Source organism: Ranitomeya variabilis, chromosome 3 (genome assembly GCF_051348905.1).
Source record: "Ranitomeya variabilis isolate aRanVar5 chromosome 3, aRanVar5.hap1, whole genome shotgun sequence".
Lineage (NCBI taxonomy): Eukaryota > Metazoa > Chordata > Amphibia > Anura > Dendrobatidae > Ranitomeya > Ranitomeya variabilis.
The window spans coordinates 413,650,192-413,667,870 of record NC_135234.1 but is presented as its reverse complement, the minus strand read 5'-3'; the positions used below and the strand labels follow the sequence as shown (position 1 = coordinate 413,667,870).

The 17,679-nt window shown below is 48.4% G+C and overlaps 1 protein-coding gene across 1 annotated transcript in view; it reads left to right on the top strand.

Moving 5' to 3' along the window:
• The first annotated feature begins 1,402 nt into the window (after window positions 1-1,402).
• Window positions 1,403-17,679, top strand: part of YWHAG (tyrosine 3-monooxygenase/tryptophan 5-monooxygenase activation protein gamma) — a 38,737-nt gene continuing 22,460 nt past the window's right edge. The window contains exon 1 of the mRNA XM_077296286.1: window positions 1,403-1,867. Within this exon, the coding sequence (XP_077152401.1) occupies window positions 1,781-1,867 (87 nt within the window). The 5' untranslated portion in view covers window positions 1,403-1,780. The remainder of the gene's footprint in view (window positions 1,868-17,679) is intronic.

The window sequence follows — 17,679 nt, the reverse complement described above, 5'->3', positions numbered from 1 at the left end:
CACCAACTAACGGTGTGAGGGGAGAAACTCAGCACCCTAGAGCTTCCAGCAAGCAAGGAAATCACATATTAGCAAGCTGGACAAGGACAAATAAATAACCAAGGAACATATTGAACACTGATGATCAAAAAATGAACAAACAGAAAACTTAGCTTCTCTTGGAGAGACTGGTAACAAAGGTAGGCAGGAGAGATCAAAATAGCACTGAATACATTGACAGCAGGCAACAACTGATAGTCCAGGTGAGCTAAATAGAAAACCAGCTAACATAACGAGACAGCTGATCCAGCCTCAGACCTGCAGAATGACACAAAGAGCCACCAGAGGGAGCCCAAAGACAGCACTCACACAGTACCACTTGTGACCACAAGAGGGAGCCCAAAAACAGAGTTCACAACAGTTTCCTTTATTGGATGCTGCCCTTCCCGTGGTTGTTCCCTCCCGGGGAAAGGTCTGGCTATTCACTGCTTGCGTTGAGAAACACGTGATGGTGTCTCCGCAGCTATCCCACATGCATTTGCATATTTCCCATAAGGGATGGGGGCAGTGTTCTGGATCACTGCGTTGAGAAACACGTGATGGTGTCTCCGCGGTGTTGGATGTTTTGGTCTCCCCGAGGCCAATCATCTGTGCCTTTACAGCCTTTTACTAGGCACTGCTCCTAATAGCCAGATTCCTACTCCACACTGATGAGGGGCAAACACCCCGAAACAGCTGTCTGTGGATGGATACCATGCTTGGCATAGGTGGTTTTCCTGTATTGGATGTTTTCCTTTATTGGATGCTGCCCTTCCCGTGGTTGTTCCTTCCCGGGGAAAGGCCTGGCTATTCACTGCTTGCGTTGAGAAACACGTGATGGTGTCTCCGCAGCTATCCTACATGCTAGTGTGAAAGTAGCCTAACATTTTTTTGTGCGCCGCGTCCGCCATTTTCGACCGCGCATGCGCGACCGAAACTCTGCCCCCTCCTTCCCGGACATTACAATGGGGCAGCGGATGCGTTGAAAAACGCTGCCCCCGTTGTGCATTTATTTCACAACGTCCGTCGGTACGTCACATGGCGACGGCCCCGTACCGACGGATGTGTGAAAGTAGCCTTCGAGTTGCAGTTCCAGGACAAACGGGGCAGGTCATAAAAAAGTAGATAACTCATTTATATCCCACAAATTGTGGATTACGTCAGCATACCTCAGTTAAGGCCTTTTGCAGGACTGACCTCATATTATGCAGAACTCCAATGTCTGAGGTAACATGGGGATATAAAGTTAGGGCTGACATAAAGACAGACTATTGCTGCGTTCGCCGGGAGTTGTAGTTTTTCCACAAAGGCGTTTCCCTCTGCAGACGCCTGTACCGCAAGTCTACAGAAACTACATGTTCCAGGACGCATTGCGGCGTTACCTGCCCGTCTACCGTCTCCTCAGCCGCCGCCCAGAAGCCTACAAGCTCCTCTCAGAAGCGGCGGAGCCGGCGGCTGTCCTTTTTCAGCAGCTGACATCAGCTGTGGGCTAGAGAGGGCGGGAGAGAGGGACCTGACGCCACCGGGCGGCTCCACACACGATAGGAGGGGGCGGTCCCGGAGCACGCACTGTCAGCGGGGAGTAACCGGCTAGTGGAGAGACCGTTATTCAGCAGTAGCAGAGGACACGACGAGCAGCAGAGCGTGCTAGTAGAATATCTAGCCAGCACAAGGAAGGGCGTAGCTCCCGGCGCCGCATACCCACATACACCGCTAAGCAGCAACCGAGCCCTTCACGCCGCACCGAACCGCTCCATACAAGATGGTGGACCGCGAGCAGCTGGTGCAGAAAGCCCGACTGGCCGAACAAGCCGAGAGATATGACGATATGGCGGCTGCCATGAAAGCGGTAAGTGAGGGAGTGCTGTATGAATGGCCGCACACGTGCTCCTGCCTCCCGCCACACTGCGGCATCGCCGGCAGCAGCTGACACCGGGCGGCGGGTTACGTCAGCATCGCCGCTGGCTGCAGCAGACCTGCATGTGGGCAGCTGTGAGGCGAGACCGGGGGGCCAGGGACAGGAGCTGCCATAGACGCCTCAGTACCTGGCACTGCCAGTCCTCGCCCATCACAGCCACTGGCTCTCTGGTGCCATTTGCTTCCTTTCTGAGCAGTGGGGAGACACAAAGCAGTGGTGGGAGGCAGTGCCAGCCTTTCCAGAAGATTCTGCATTTGTCATATTGCAGAGGAGAGGCTGGACTGTCTGGAGGAGGGAGGGGAATCGGGAACAAGCAATTGTTTAAATGGATTTCATGGACCTGCTCTGGTTTGTGGGTGCAATAGTCTTAGTAGGGGAGCACTTATTTTCTCTATAGACCATTCAGTGTTGCTGCCCTCACACATGGCACCATCCTGTACATCCTGATGGATAGGTTCTGTATTTTCCACTTAAGCTGTAGACTTCATTCACTTGATACATTCTCCTTCCAGATCAGATGCCATGTAAGTCAGCAGCTGTCACCCGTGCACCTCTGTACCGTGCTGTATGTGGATGGCATGCATGCATGCAGAAGTATGTCCTTCTCTGCCCTCGCGCAGTGACATTTGTTACCTCACTTATCTCCATAGCAACCAGTGACGTCATTTGGAGACTAAATCTGCATTGCACCCAGGTGGTTGGTACCAGACAGCATGTATGGCCGCTATCCAAGGCATTGCAATGATGAAATCCATGTCAGCTGCCAACAGGAACATGATCTTAAATGATTATCTGCTTCTTTGACAGATAAGGTAGACATCTTCCAGAGTGATGTACGCTTCCTGTTCTCCCGTGCCCCCTGTCAAGTGGAGCTTGTAATCTACATCTAGTTTTATAGGATATGGATTAACAATGAATATACAATATATTATATATTTTTATGTTGTAATTTTTTTGGAGGAAGCCCTTTTGGAAGTGAGAGACATGCTAGCTACCATGTGGATATTGCAGTAATCAGATTCATTATAGATCTATAAAGCTGCATATAACCAGCTATTGACTGGCAGTTAATGTTTTCCAATTTTATCTTGAAATTACATTTCAAGTTCTTAGGAGGTACATTAGGGTTAACGATAATGTAATTTATTAGTAGTGCTCTTTTGGAAGCCAATTGATTAGAAAAATCTAAAGCTTCCTACATAATCCTGAGTGGCTTTTTCTGCTGTTGGCTGTAAAATAATCCTGCAAATTGAAAAATAAAAATATAAAATTGAGGCCTATGGGTTGCATACTTGTACAGCCTAGCGTATAGGTGACACGTGCAGTATCCATGTTTTTGTGACTTGCATGACTCGCCTACTTCTACCAGTGCTTGGGCAGCGTTTTCCTACTTCCAGACTAATCTTGGAGACATAACTCCTACTTACAAGGACAAGATAACACTTTTCATCTGAAAATAACCCATCTTTACTATTGTTTTTGCACCAGAAATCTGGCGTAATTGCAGATAATTACACTGCACAACAAATTTCAGGGAAGTTCTTGTTCCCTGAGAGAATTTTTATTTTATCTTATAGATTTTGATATGCTGAACACCAATATGTGCTCCAAAAGTCTGTATCAGTAAGGTTTTTAACCCCTTCATGAGCGGAGCTTGTTGAAGTTTTTTGCTCCCCTTCTTTCCAGAGCCATAACTTTTTTATTTTTCCGTCAATATCACCGTGTGAGGGCTTAATTTCTGTGGGACGAGCTGACGTTTTTAATGATACCATTTTTGTGCAGATACGTTCTTTTGATTGCCCGTGATTGCATTTTAATGCAATGTCGCGGCGACCAAAAAAACATAATTCTGGTGTTTTGATTTTTTTTTTTTTTATCGCTACGCTGTTTAGCGATCATGTAATTTTTTTTTTTTTTTTTTTACTAATCAGGCGATTCTGAACGCGGCAATGCCAAATATGTGTAGGTTTCAGGTTTTTTTTTGTTTTATTTTGATTGGGGGCAAAAGGGGGTGATTTGAACATTTTATATATTTTATTTTTTTTTTATTTTCAAAAATTTTTTTTTTTTTCCTGAATGCTTCAATATCCTCAATAGGAGGCTAGAAGCTGCAATAGCGCGATCGCCTCTGCTACATAGAGGTGATGCTCATATCTCCTCTATGCAGCAGAATTACAGGCTTGCTATGAGCGCCGACCACAGGGTGGCGCTCATAGCAATCTGCCATCAACAACCATAGAGGTCTCGAGGAGACCTCTGGTTGTGATGGCAATGCACCGATGACCCCCCAATCATGTGACGGGGTTCGTCGCTGCGCGTACTTCTGGACCGGCGTCCGAAAGTGCATTTAAATGTCCGCTGTCGGTTTGACAGCGGCATTTAACTACTTAATAGTTGTGGGCGGATCGCGATTCTGCTTGTGCCTATTGCGGGTACATGTCAGCTGTTAAAACAGCTGACATGTCGCGGCTTTGAGGTGGGCTCACCGCCAGTGCCCACCTCAAAGCGGGGGGGATACTGCCAACTGACGTACTATTCCGTCAGCTGGCAATAAGGGGTTAAGAAACAACAGTTTATAGTCTACATTATGATGTCCGAGACACTACATACATGTGCATCGATGTCAGTAGCAAAAGCAATTGTTCAAAAGTGTTTGGCAGACGACTTTCGTTTATAATCCGAGTTTTTAGAATTAAGAGAATATTATGTTCCGTATCATTTCTCAAAAACCTTACGTGATGGGTAAAATATGAAGTCCTTTCTGAAATCAGCATGAAAAAAATCTATCGGGAACACTGAAAATTGTTCAAGGGACAAAACCTTTGTAACACAGTGAAATGAAAGTCGTCTGCTTTTGATGTGCTTTTTGTAAGATACTGTTACAAAGTGAATACAATAGAAAGTGAGGAAAAAGTAGCAAATGTATGTTTGACATGAGCAAGTTTAACGCAAATTAGTAGTGCTTCTTAAACTTTATGGTTGAGGTAAAGGATGGGCAGACAGTTCTCACAAGTGAATAGCTGCAAAATTATTTCTATAGCCACTGCAATCTTTCTTTTTGTGATCAAAGTACCGTATATACTCAAGTATAAGCTGACCTGAGTATAAGCCGAGACCCCTAATTTTGCCCCCAAAAACTTTGAAAACTTAATGACTCGAGTATAAGCCTAGGGTGGAAAATTCAGCAGCTACCGGTAAATGTCAAAAATAAAAAGATACCAATAAAAGTAAAATTAATTGAGACATCAGTAGGTTAAGTGTTTTTGAATACCCATATTGAATCAGGAGCCCCATATAATGCTCCATACAGTTCATGATGGGCCCCATAAGATGCTCCATATTAAAATATGCCCCATATAATGCTGCACAAATGCTGATTATGGCCCCATACGATGCTCCATACAGACATTTGCCCCATACAATGCTGCACAAATGCTGATTATGACCCCCATAAGATGCTCCATACAGATATTTGTCCCATATAATGCTGCACAAATGATGATTATGGCCCAATAAGATGCTCCATAGACACATTTGCCCCATATGCTATTGCTGCGATTAAAAAAAAAAAAAAAAAAAAAATCACATACTCGCCTCTCGTCGCTCAGGCCCCGGCACTTGCGATAGTCCACCGCTGGGCGCCGCTCCGTCTTCCTCTGCACTGACGTTCAGGCAGAGGGCAGCGCGCACACTAATCGCGTCCTCTGACCTGAGGGTCACTGCAGAGGAAGACGGAGCGGCGCCCATCCGTGGAACGCGGACAGGTGAATATCGCGCAATGCCCCCATTATACTCACCTGCTCCTGGCGCGGACCCTGGTTCTCCGGGCGCTGGCAGCTTCTTCCGGTGTTGAGCAGTCACATGGTACCGCTCATTACAGTAATGAATATGCGGCTCCACCCCTATGGGAGTGGAGACGGGTCCATATTCAATACTGTAATGAACAGTACCATGTGACCGCTCGACGCTGGAAGAAGCTGTTAGCGCCCGGAGAACCAGGGACTTGCAGGGACTGTCAGGAGCAGGTGAGTATGATTAGACAGCTGCCGCTCCCCCTCCCCTGCAGACCCCTGGGAATGACTCGAGTATAAGCCGAGAGGGGCAATTTCAGCCAAAAAAAATGGGCTGAAATTTTCGGCTTATACTCGAGTATATACGGTAGCCTATTTCGTACTACATAGTATATGGACAAAATATTCACTACTTTGTAACTTATATCCTGGCGAATGAGAACTTTTCTTTTAAATTGTATTAGGATGATTGATTATTCAGACCTAGCTCCAATTGCTGCCGTTTAACCCCTTAAATGCCATCATCATTGATTGACGGCAGCAGTCACACCATCTCGGTGGCATGTCCATTCAGGCACCCATGCATTGTGTTCAGAGTGACTATCCCAGCGAGGCTCCTGATGCTGCCATCTTGCAACTCTCGGGGTATGTTCCTATGGTCAGTAAACGCTGCGGGTTGGATGCTGCATACATCTGCAGCATCCAACCCGCAGCAGCAGCCAGACCTTACAGCATAGTGGATGGTATTTCAAGAATTCCCATGCCCACTATGCGTGCACCGGCACTTGAGGAGATGAACATGCAGCATGTCTTTCCAGACCACAGCATGTCTATTTATCTTGCAGAGACGCGAGTATCCGCAAGATAAATATCACCCATACAATGTATTGGGCGCAGTGATTCCGCACGGTTCAATGAACACATGAGGAATCACCTGCGTTCAAAAGCCAGCAGCGCATTGGATGCAGCGGACATGTGCTGCATCCAAAACACTGTCTAAGGCCAGTCTCACGTCCAGATAATTCCGGTACCGGAGTTATCCGTGTCTGTGTGCTCACGTGGCACATCAGTGTGGCACATGTGCGGCAGCTGTGTGCCGACTGAGGACCACACAGACCGTGCAGGAGACAGCGCTACAGTTAAGCGCTGTCCCCTGCTTTTGGTGCTGAAGCCGGCATTCATTCCTTCTCCCCAGCAGCGTTCGCTAGAGAGAAGGAATGAAAAATCAAGGATTTTGTGTTTTTGTTTTTTTTTTGTTTAAAATAAAGTTCGGGGTCACCTTCCGCCCGCTTGCATTGAAATACTCACCATCCTCCCGCGATGCTTCGCTTCAGCGCCGCAGCTTGTCCTGTGTGAGCGGTCACTTGGTACCGCTCATTACAGTGATGAATATGCGGCTCCAACCCTATGGGAGGTGGAGCTGCATATTCATTACTGTAATGAGCGGTAACACGTGACAGCTCACACAGGACAAGCTGCAGCGCTGAGAGGAAGCATCTTGGGAGCTGGGTGAGTATTTCAATGCAAGCGGGCGGGGAGGGGTGGGACGCAGGAGGTGACCCCAAACTTTATTTTTAACAAAATAAAACTTGATCTTTCAGCCGAGCAGGACAGAAGGGATGAATGCCGGCTTCAGCACCACACGCGGGGGACAGCGCTTAACTGTAGCGCTGTTTCTCCTGCGGCGGTATGTGCACACGGAGGAGAGTGCACGCTGTTCTCCGTGTGCACATGTGCGGGATGCTTTGCGGACCGTGCTGCCGGAGAAAAGCTGACATGTCTCCGTGTTTTGCACACGGTCCGTGAAAACACACAGGCATGTGCATAGACCCATTAATTTGAATGGGTCTACGTGTGTCAGTGTCTCCGATACGTGAGAAAACTGTCACTACTCGTACCGGAGCCACTGACATGTGAAACCGGCCTAATACTGAACGGGTGGTCATACCCTAAAAAAACTTAAATCCTGTACATTGCTTAAGGGTATGTACATTGCTTAAGGGTATGACCACCCGTTCAGTATTAGGCAGCTCTTTGGATGCAGCACATGTCTGCCGCGTCCAAAGTGCTCCTGGCTTTTGAAGGCAGGTGAATCCACATGTGTCCATTGAACCGTGCAGAATCACTGCGCCCAATACATTGTACGCAGCGTCGGACTGGCCCACCGGGAGATCGGAGAATCCTCCGGTGGGCCCGCCTCCCAGTGGGCCCTCCCCCTCACCAGCAACAGACTCCTGCCTCACTCATTAGCGCCTGCTCTGCCCTGTATTAGGATTTCGGCGCCTGCACCCAGCGGTGAGTTCGTTATTCCACACCCGGTGCCGGCCGTCTGCACTGCTCAGTAACAAGTGATGTGAGGTGAGCGCTTTCTCATCACCTGCTGCGGCTTTTACTGATCTTGTGGCACTCACCGCTCTATCAGCTGTGGCGTGCTGGATGAGATCAATAGAACGAATCCCCAGCAGCAGCAGGTGATGAGAAAGCGCTCACCTCACATCACTCCTTGCTGAGCAGTGCAGACGGCCGGCACCGGGTGTGGAATAACACACCACGCACTGCACACAGCCTCTAGAGCGGAGTTGATTTTTTGAGGGCCATGGCATTATGTCACCGGAAGGGGCGGGGCCTCCATCAGACCAGTGATCTGAAAGCAGGAAGCAGCGTTGTTCTGAGGCTGCTACTTGGAGAGGAATGAAATGAGAGGCTGCACCATGGAGCCCCCTGAGGAGAGGACCGAGAAGCTGCACAATGGACCCTTGCACCAATAGGAATGAAGACCCAGGATTCAGTGGGAGTGGTGAGAGGATGTATTTTGGAAAGGGTTGATGTAACTTGAGTGGGGCTTGTAAAGGGAAGATGATGAGGGGCTGTGTGGAGAAGGGGAGATGATAATGATGGGCTGTATGGAAAAAGGGTTATGATGAGGGGCTGTGTGAAAAGCGGGATGATGAGGGGGCTGTATGGCGAAGGAGGGATGATGAGGCTGTGTGGCGAAGGAGGGATGATGAGGCTGTGTGGCGAAGGAGGGATGATGAGGCTGTGTGGCGAAGGAGGGATGATGAGGCTGTGTGGCGAAGGAGGGATGATGAGGCTGTGTGGCGAAGGAGGGATGATGAGGCTTCGTGGCAAAGGAGGGATGATGAGGCTGCGTGGCGAAGGAGGGATGATGAGGCTGTGTGGAGAAGGAGGGATGATGAGGCTGTATGGAGAAGGAGGGATGATGAGGCTGCGTGGCGAAGGAGGGATGATGAGATGGCTGTATGGAGAAGGAGGGATGATGAGGCTGCGTGGCGAAGGAGGGATGATGAGGCTGCGTGGCGAAGGAGGGATGATGAGGCTGCGTGGCGAAGGAGGGATGATGAGGCTGCGTGGCGAAGGAGGGATGATGAGGCTGCGTGGCGAAGGAGGGATGATGAGGCTGCGTGGCGAAGGAGGGATGATGAGGCTGCGTGGCGAAGGAGGGATGATGAGGCTGCGTGGCGAAGGAGGGATGATGAGGCTGCGTGGCGAAGGAGGGATGATGAGGCTGCGTGGCGAAGGAGGGATGATGAGGCTGCGTGGCGAAGGAGGGATGATGAGGCTGCGTGGCGAAGGAGGGATGATGAGGCTGCGTGGCGAAGGAGGGATGATGAGGCTGCGTGGCGAAGGAGGGATGATGAGGCTGCGTGGCGAAGGAGGGATGATGAGGCTGCGTGGCGAAGGAGGGATGATGAGGCTGCGTGGCGAAGGAGGGATGATGAGGCTGCGTGGCGAAGGAGGGATGATGAGGCTGCGTGGCGAAGGAGGGATGATGAGGCTGCGTGGCGAAGGAGGGATGATGAGGCTGCGTGGCGAAGGAGGGATGATGAGGCTGCGTGGCGAAGGAGGGATGATGAGGCTGCGTGGAGAAGGAGGGATGATGAGGCTGTGTGGCGAAGGAGGGATGATGAGGCTGTGTGTCACGTTTATGTATCGTGTGTCTAGCGTGTGACTGGTGTGTGTCACGTGTATGTATCCTGTGTCTAGCGTGTGACTGGTGTGTGTCACGTGTATGTATCGTGTGTCTAGCGTGTGACTGGTGTGTGTCACGTGTATGTATCCTGTGTCTAGCGTGTGACTGGTGTGTGTGTCACGTGTATGTATCCTGTGTCTAGCGTGTGACTGGTGAGTGTGTGTCACGTGTATGTATCCTGTGTCTAGCGTGTGACTGGTGTATGTCACGTGTATGTATCCTGTGTCTAGCGTGTGACTGGTGTGTGTGTCACGTGTATGTATCCTGTGTCTTGTGTGTGACTGGTGTGTGTCACGTGTATGTATCCTGTGTCTAGCGTGTGACTGGTGTGTGTCACGTGTATGTATCCTGTGTCTAGCGTGTGACTGGTGTGTGTCACGTGTATGTATCCTGTGCCTAGCGTGCTTGACCAGATGGAAGCTAAGGGAAGACTCTGCAGCTAGTACCCCTTAAGCATGGTGGGCCCTTAGAATGATTTTCTCTGGTGGGCCCAAGCTACTCCAGTCCGACGCTGATTGTACGGGTGATATTTATCTTGCGGAGACTCGCGTCTCTGCAAGATAAATAGACATGCTGTGGTCTGGAAAGATATGGTGCATGTCCATCTCCGCAAGTGCCTGTGCACGCATAGTGGGCATGGGAATTCGTGAAATACCATCCACTATGCTGTAACATCTGGCTGCTGCGGGTTGGACGCTGCAGATGTATGCAGCATCCAACCCGCAGCGTTTACTGACCATAGGAACATACCCTGAGAGTTGCAAGTTGGCAGCATCAGGAGCCTCGCTGGGATAGTCACTCTGAACACAATGCAATGGGTGCCTGAATGGACATGCCACCGAGATGGTGTGACTTAACTGCTGCTGTCAATCAATGATGGCATTTAAGGGTTTAAATGGCAGCAACTGGAGCTAGGTCTGGATAATCAATCATTCTAATACAATTTAAAAGAAAAGTTCTCATTCGCCAGGATATAAGTTTTACAAAGTAGTGAATATTTTATCCATATACTATGTAGTATGAAATAGGCTACCGTATAAGCCGAGAATTTCAGCCCATTTTTTTTGGCTGAAATTGCCCCCCTCGGCTTATACTCGAGTCAGTCCCAGGGGTCGGCAGGGGAGGGGGAGCGGCAGCTGTCTAATCATACTCGCCTGCTCCTGACGCAGTCCCTGCAAGTCCCTGGTTCTCCGGGCGCTGACGGCTTCTTCCAGCATTGAGCAGCAACAGCATGTGGGGCATAATAGTCTATGGAGCATCTTATGGGGCCATAATCGGCATTCGTGCAGCATTATACGGGGCAAATATCTCTATGGAGCATCTTATGGGGCCATGTGCAGCATTATATGGGGCAAATATCTCTATGGCGCATCTTATGGGGCCATAATCAGCATTTTTGGAGCATTATATGGACAAATGTCTGTATGGAGCATCTTATGGGGCCCATCAACATTTGTACAGCATTATATGGGGCATATTTTAATATGGAGCATCTTATGGGGCCCATCATAAACTGTATGGAGCATTATATGGGGCTCCTGATTCAATATGGATATTCAAAAACACTTAACCTACTGATGTCTCAATTAATTTTATTTTTATTGGTATCTATTTTTATTTTTGACATTTACCGGTAGATGCTGCATTTTCCACCCTAGTCTTATGATCGAGTCATTAAGCTCTCCCAGTTTTTTTAATGGCAAAATTAGGGGGGTCGGCTTATACTCGGGTCGGCTTATTCTCGAGTATATACGGTAATTGCATTTAATTTTACTTGCTGATATAAATTTATTCAGGGAAAAAAAATTCTCTCTAATGATGCCAGCGGCGCCTGCGTGGTAGCATGTATCGGCGATTCGATAGATGCTACTGCGTAGGTGCCACCGGCGCCATCTTGGAGACAATTTTTCTCTGTCCCCCATGACGGCACCACGGAGAGAGGGGATCCGCCCACCAAGGACAGGAAACCTACAGATAAAAAGGCAGTACCTCTCTCCCGCATCAGTTTGGTTTCCTGTCCTTGATGGGGAACCTGCAGCAGATCTTACCTGATCGTCGTTGGATTCCGGGGCCAGTCAGACCGGTTCAGGCAGCGGGGGTTCCCTGCCTCGGCTAGGCTGGGCCACCCGAAGCGCCACCGCTGGGATCAGTAGGTCTCTAGGGTGTGCGGGGAGCAGCAGCGTTGTTGCTCCTAGGAGGCCACTGCACGTGGGCCAGATTCGGCATAAACCCGCAAAAACCACCGTGAGGGGTCCCTCCAGGGGTGGGAAGCGGCGCGATAATACGCGCCTTAACAGCGGCATCAGGAAGCGGCCGGGCTTCCTGACAGGTAACGCACGGGTGCTGCACTGCATGCTGTAATAGCGCAATGCATGCTGGGCAGCGCAGGGCCTGCTGGGGCGGCGTTGCATGCTGGGTAGTGCGCGTGCGCACAGCGTAGGTGCGCGAGGCATGATGGTCCCGACGGGGGCGGGGCCGTAGCGCGCAGCGTGCTTCACTGGAGCACTTAGAGGAAGGACGCCTCACTGTCCGGTGCTCTAATGGAGTCCGGTCAGCACTCCCCAGCAGCCATGAGTGACCCGGAATTGCAGGGATCACCAGCACAGCTACCGCAGCCATCGCAGCAGCAGCAGAAACGCCGACAGCAGGGGAAAGGAGCCCCTCATGACCAGCGGCGTGGAGCTGGAGCACGGTCAGGATCCCAGCACAGCAAGAATTCTAGTGCTGCATCCGGATCAAAGGAGCATCCCATAGTCGATATGGACCATCCACAGCCGGTACTGAGGGTACACCAGGTGGTGAGTGATTTCCGTGAAAGCTCCGGCTAATAGAGCCTACCCTTTTCTCTTGCTTGTTTTAGGGAAGGAAGAGTTCAGGGAAGTCCAAACACAGAATCTGCGCACTTTGTAAAGAAGATTTACCTGCCACGTGGGAAAAGAGATTGTGTAAATCCTGTATAGAGGAAACACCCTGCGAGGGGCTTCCAGGGTTTGCCACAGAGCTCAAATCTCTAATTAAAACTCAGGTGGAAGATACCTTTAAATCTCTCCAAGAGGGTAAAAAACGTAAAAAGATCAGGCACAAATCCCCTATATCTGACTCCAGTGACACAGATAGCGGGGAGATTAGTTCAAGTTCATCAAATTCTTCATCATCGTCCTCTTCTCGAGGAGGCCGTAGTTGCTTCCCATTAGAAGAAATGGACTCCCTGGTTAAAGCTGTCAGAAGCACCATGGGACATCCAAAGGCCTCCATTTCTTCCTCCGCATCTTGCCTGTGACGTCATTGTGTCCTTCTTCCCCACAGGGGTTAAAAATGACCTGGGGTTGACAAGAAACTCAAAAGCTCTCCCAGCCCCATACAGCAACTTATCCTTTTTTAAGGACCTGTAAAAAATAACGTTACAAAGACGTAAATCTTTTCTCCAAACCACCCGGAGTCTCACGCAAGCTGGAATCCGCTACCTGTGGACAAAGTCTTCCAACTTACATGTCAAAATTGCTTCAAAGGCGTTCACCCTCTCAAGCCCGGAGGAGGGAATGACTCTCCTTAAAAGAGCGGGGCTATCGTTTTCTTCAATTTCACCTGATGCCGTCCCTCTGGTCACACCAGAAGCATACCCTACTTGAAAAAGTGTCCTTTCCACTTGAATGTCTTACTGATATTGAACCGGACATTGCCCTCCAAAAGGTTTCCGGGTCACTTCAGGTGACTCTGGGCCGGGCAGGTTTTCACGTATTACTGAGTGGTACAGATTTTAGTTTTATACTTCAGTTTGAATAATTATTTTCACGAGAGAAGCGTTGTTGAACATAATAACTTCACAAACACGAGCTCATGTTCTCATATAAGAAATCTATTTTATGCTAGTTTTCAGGTTCTACGAAGCTATAACACATAATCTTACATTTAAGTTACACAGTCTAAGCTTTTTCAATAATACTTTATGCTACATCATAAGCTAATGTACGCATGTAGGAACTCTTGTTTCAGGTTTTATGAAGCTACAACACAATCTTATATCTCAGTTACACTGTTTAAGCTTTTTCAATAATACTTTAATCTATATCATAAGCTAACGTACGCATAGGAACTCTGTTTCAGGATGTATCGTAAAAATATGACTTCTATACATTTGTAAACCTGCCATTTTCCCCCTATTTTCATAGGGATTTCCTTTCCTAAATTCATATCCCCTCCCTCCCTCCCTCCCTCCCCCTCCTGGTTTACCCTACCCAGTTAAAAAAACTGTTAAAACCCTAATAAAAATATTGGAACAAGAAGCACCATGGGACTAACTGATTCTCACCCTAAAAAAACAGTCCAAGACATTATGTTTGGGGGACTGGAGCAGAAAAAGAGTATTTCCACTCAATGATAAAATACAGGCTCTAATTAATAAAGAGTGGAAAAAACCCGTACGAAAGGCCTTGCTTACTCCCAAGAGGAAATATACTTTTGAGGACCCAACATGCTCCTTCTGGGAAAAAGCTCCCAAATTAGACGTAGCCATTGCTAAGGCGTCAAAAAAGTTTGCCCTACCCTTTGAGGATATGGGAGTCCTAAAGGACCCCATGGACAAGAAAGCGGATGCTTTTCTGAAAAGTTCCTGGGAAGCAGCAGGAGGGGGCCTAAAACCAGCAGTGGCCGCAGCTTGTACTTCCCGCTCACTAATGGTGTGGTTAGATCAGCTGGAATCTCAACTCAAAGCAAAATCATCCAGAGACAGCATTTTAAGTACCTTGCCAGTAATGAAAGAGGCTGCCGCCTTTCTGGCCGATGCGTCGGCAGATTCTATCAGGCTGACTGCCAGATCAGCTGTTTTCTCCAATGCAGCTAGACGAGCCCTCTGGCTCAAATGTTGGCCTGGAGACCTCCAAACAAAGTCTAAACTTTGTAATATCCCCTGTGAAGGAGAATTTCTATTTGGCACCACTCTGGATGATATTCTGGAAAAGGCAGGGGACAAAAAGAAGTCCTTCCCCATCCTGGCATATCCATCTTACAAACGCCCCTTTCGGAGCAAGAGATTCAACCGTAGAAAACCTCCTAGAACTCAGGATAGGTGGGAAGATAAAAAGAACAAAAATAAGGGGTTTATATTCAACAAGAGCCCCACCGATACCAAAAAAACCCTCACAATGAACTTTCGCCCCAGGTGGGAGGAAGATTGTCCCTCTTTTTCTCAGCCTGGGAAAAGATAACCAGCAGCACCTGGATTCTAGACTTGATAAGATCGGGTCTAAAGTTCAAATTCCTCACTTTTCCTCAGCCGTCCTTCCTGGTAACATCTGAGTTTCTCTGCAGGAGCGAATAGCTCTGGAACAGGAGGTCAAAACATTGCTAAACAAAGGGGTTCTTTTGGAGGTCCCTCTCCGAGAAAGAGGGAGAGGGTTCTACTCTCCGGTGTTTCTCAGGAAGAAGCCAGACGGGTCCTTCAGGACAATTATCAATTTAAAAAACTTAAACAAGCACCTGATTGTGGAACCTTTCAAAATGGAAACAATAAAAACAGCAGTCAAAATGTTGTTTCCGGGTTGTTTCATGGTAGTACTCGATCTAAAGGATGCATACTACCACGTCCCCATTCACAGAGACTTCCAAAAATTCCTCAGGGTGGCGATCGAAATAGAAGGGATTGTAAAGCATTTTCAGTTTGCAGCTCTCCCTTTCGGTCTCGCGATAGCTCCACGGGTATTCACCAAATTGATAGCGGAAGTCATGGAAGAACTGAGAAAACAAAACACCCTAATCGTCCCATACCTAGACGATCTCCTGGTGATAGGCAACTCTCCCCAGCATTGCAAAAAACCAACTGGAGATGGTAATGGACTCTTTAAAAAACTTAGGTTGGCTCCTAAATCTAGAGAAGTCCAGGTTAATACCGAGTCAGATTCAGGAATATCTGGGCATCACGCTAGATTCCTACCCCAAGAGAAAATACAAAAGATGGTGGGATTAGTGTCCCGGGCAAGGGAACTCCCCTCTATATCGCTTCGAGAAGCAATGTCTCTTCTGGGGTCTATGACAGCCTGCATTTCCGCGGTCCAATAGGCCCAGTCACACACGAGGGAACTCCAGTGGCAGATATTAGCAGAGGAAATTTCTCTGAAAGGAAATTTAGAAAGTCAGTTCACCTTCTCGTCAAACACAATCCTCTCACTAGTTTGGTGGACAAGGGAAAGCAATCTGGGCCGAGGTGTTCCATGGGTAATCCCAGTGTCAAAAGTGATAACCACAGACGCAAGTCCCACGGGTTGGGGGGGCTCACCTACACGATCTAGTGGCTCAGGGATCATAGTCAGACAACTTGAAAACAGTATCCTCAAATATGAAGGAACTACTAGCAGTGAAATTCGCACTTACAGAATTCCTAACCCCCCCTTCGCTCTCATCATGTAAGATTATTTTCGGACAACAGGGTGGTAGTGGCCTACATAAACCATCAGGGAGGCACCCACTCTCAATCACTGATGGAAGTGACACATTCAATCTTACAGATGGCCGAGAACAATTTAGCATCCTTGACGGCCCTTCACATAAAAGGGGTGGACAATTTCAAAGCAGACTACCTAAGCCGGTTCTGCCTAAAACAAGGGGAATGGGAGTTGAACCAGTCCATATTCAATCAGATCAGGGAGATGTGGGGAACTCCTGTAATAGATCTCTTCGCAAACAATCTAAATCGGAAGGTGACCACCTTCTGTTCCATAAATCCAGCAGGGAACCCGGTGGCGTTGGACGCCTTCCTAATCCCTTGGAAGCGCAAACTGGCTTATGCGTTTCCCCCTATCTCATTGATACCAGCGGTTCTGAGGAAGATAAGGGAGGACAGTGCCCGGGTAATATTAATTGCCCCCTTCTGGCCGAAAAGAATTTGGTTTTCCTGGGTCAGAAAAATGTCTATAACAGATCCTTGGATACTCCCAGATCTGCCCAATCTCCTATTCCAGGGACCAGTATCACACCCGCAGGTAGTGAGTTTACACATGACGGCTTGGAATTTGAAAGGGGGTTACTAATAGAGAAAGGCTTTTCTCAAGGTTTAGTATCAACCCTCCTGAAAAGTAGAAAATTAACAACCACCAAACAATATGGTAAAATTTGGAAGAAATTCCTCTCTTCCTCAGGCGCTACAGTCTCTGAGGGAATCCCGCTTAAAGCTGTATTAGAATTTTTACAGAATGGGCTGGAAAAAGGCCTAGCCACAAGTACACTGAAGGTTCATATTGCCGCACTAGGGCCACTGTTTAACTACAATCTAGCAAGGAATCATTGGGTTTCCAGATTCGTTAAGGCGGCAGAAAGATCTAGACCTCTACCCTTACGTAGGGCCCCACAGTGGGACTTAAATCTGGTCCTCACAGCCCTAACCAGAACCCCCTTCGAGCCCTTAGAAGAGCTTCCCTTAAAGATTCTATCCTTCAAAACCTCCCTTTTGGTAGCCCTTACTTCAGCCCGAAGAATTAGTGACATACAAGCCTTGTCAGCCGGACCACCCTTCACGCAAATATTAGATGACAGGGTGGTATTAAAAACAGATCCGGCATATTTACCAAAAGTGGCTTCTCGATTCCATAGATCCCAAGAGATCTCCCTTCCCTCCTTCTGTCCAAACCCTAAAAACGAGGGGGAAAAATCATTACACACATTGGATGTTAGAAGGTGTCTCATCCATTACCTGGAAGATACTAGGGAGTGTAGGGAGGATAGATCTCTTTTTGTGTTTTCAGGGCCCTCGGAAAGGCAAAAAGGCCTCCAAGGGTACATTGGCAAGATGGATCAGAGATGCCATCAACCTCGCGTATACATCAAGCGGGATGCCAGTTCCAGGGGAAGTTAAAGCTCATTCAACTAGAGCGATGGTGACTTCCTGGGCAGAGAGAGCCGGCGCTTCAATAGACCAGATATGTAGAGCGGCTACTTGGTCTTCACCCTCAACCTTCTTTAAGCACTATCGG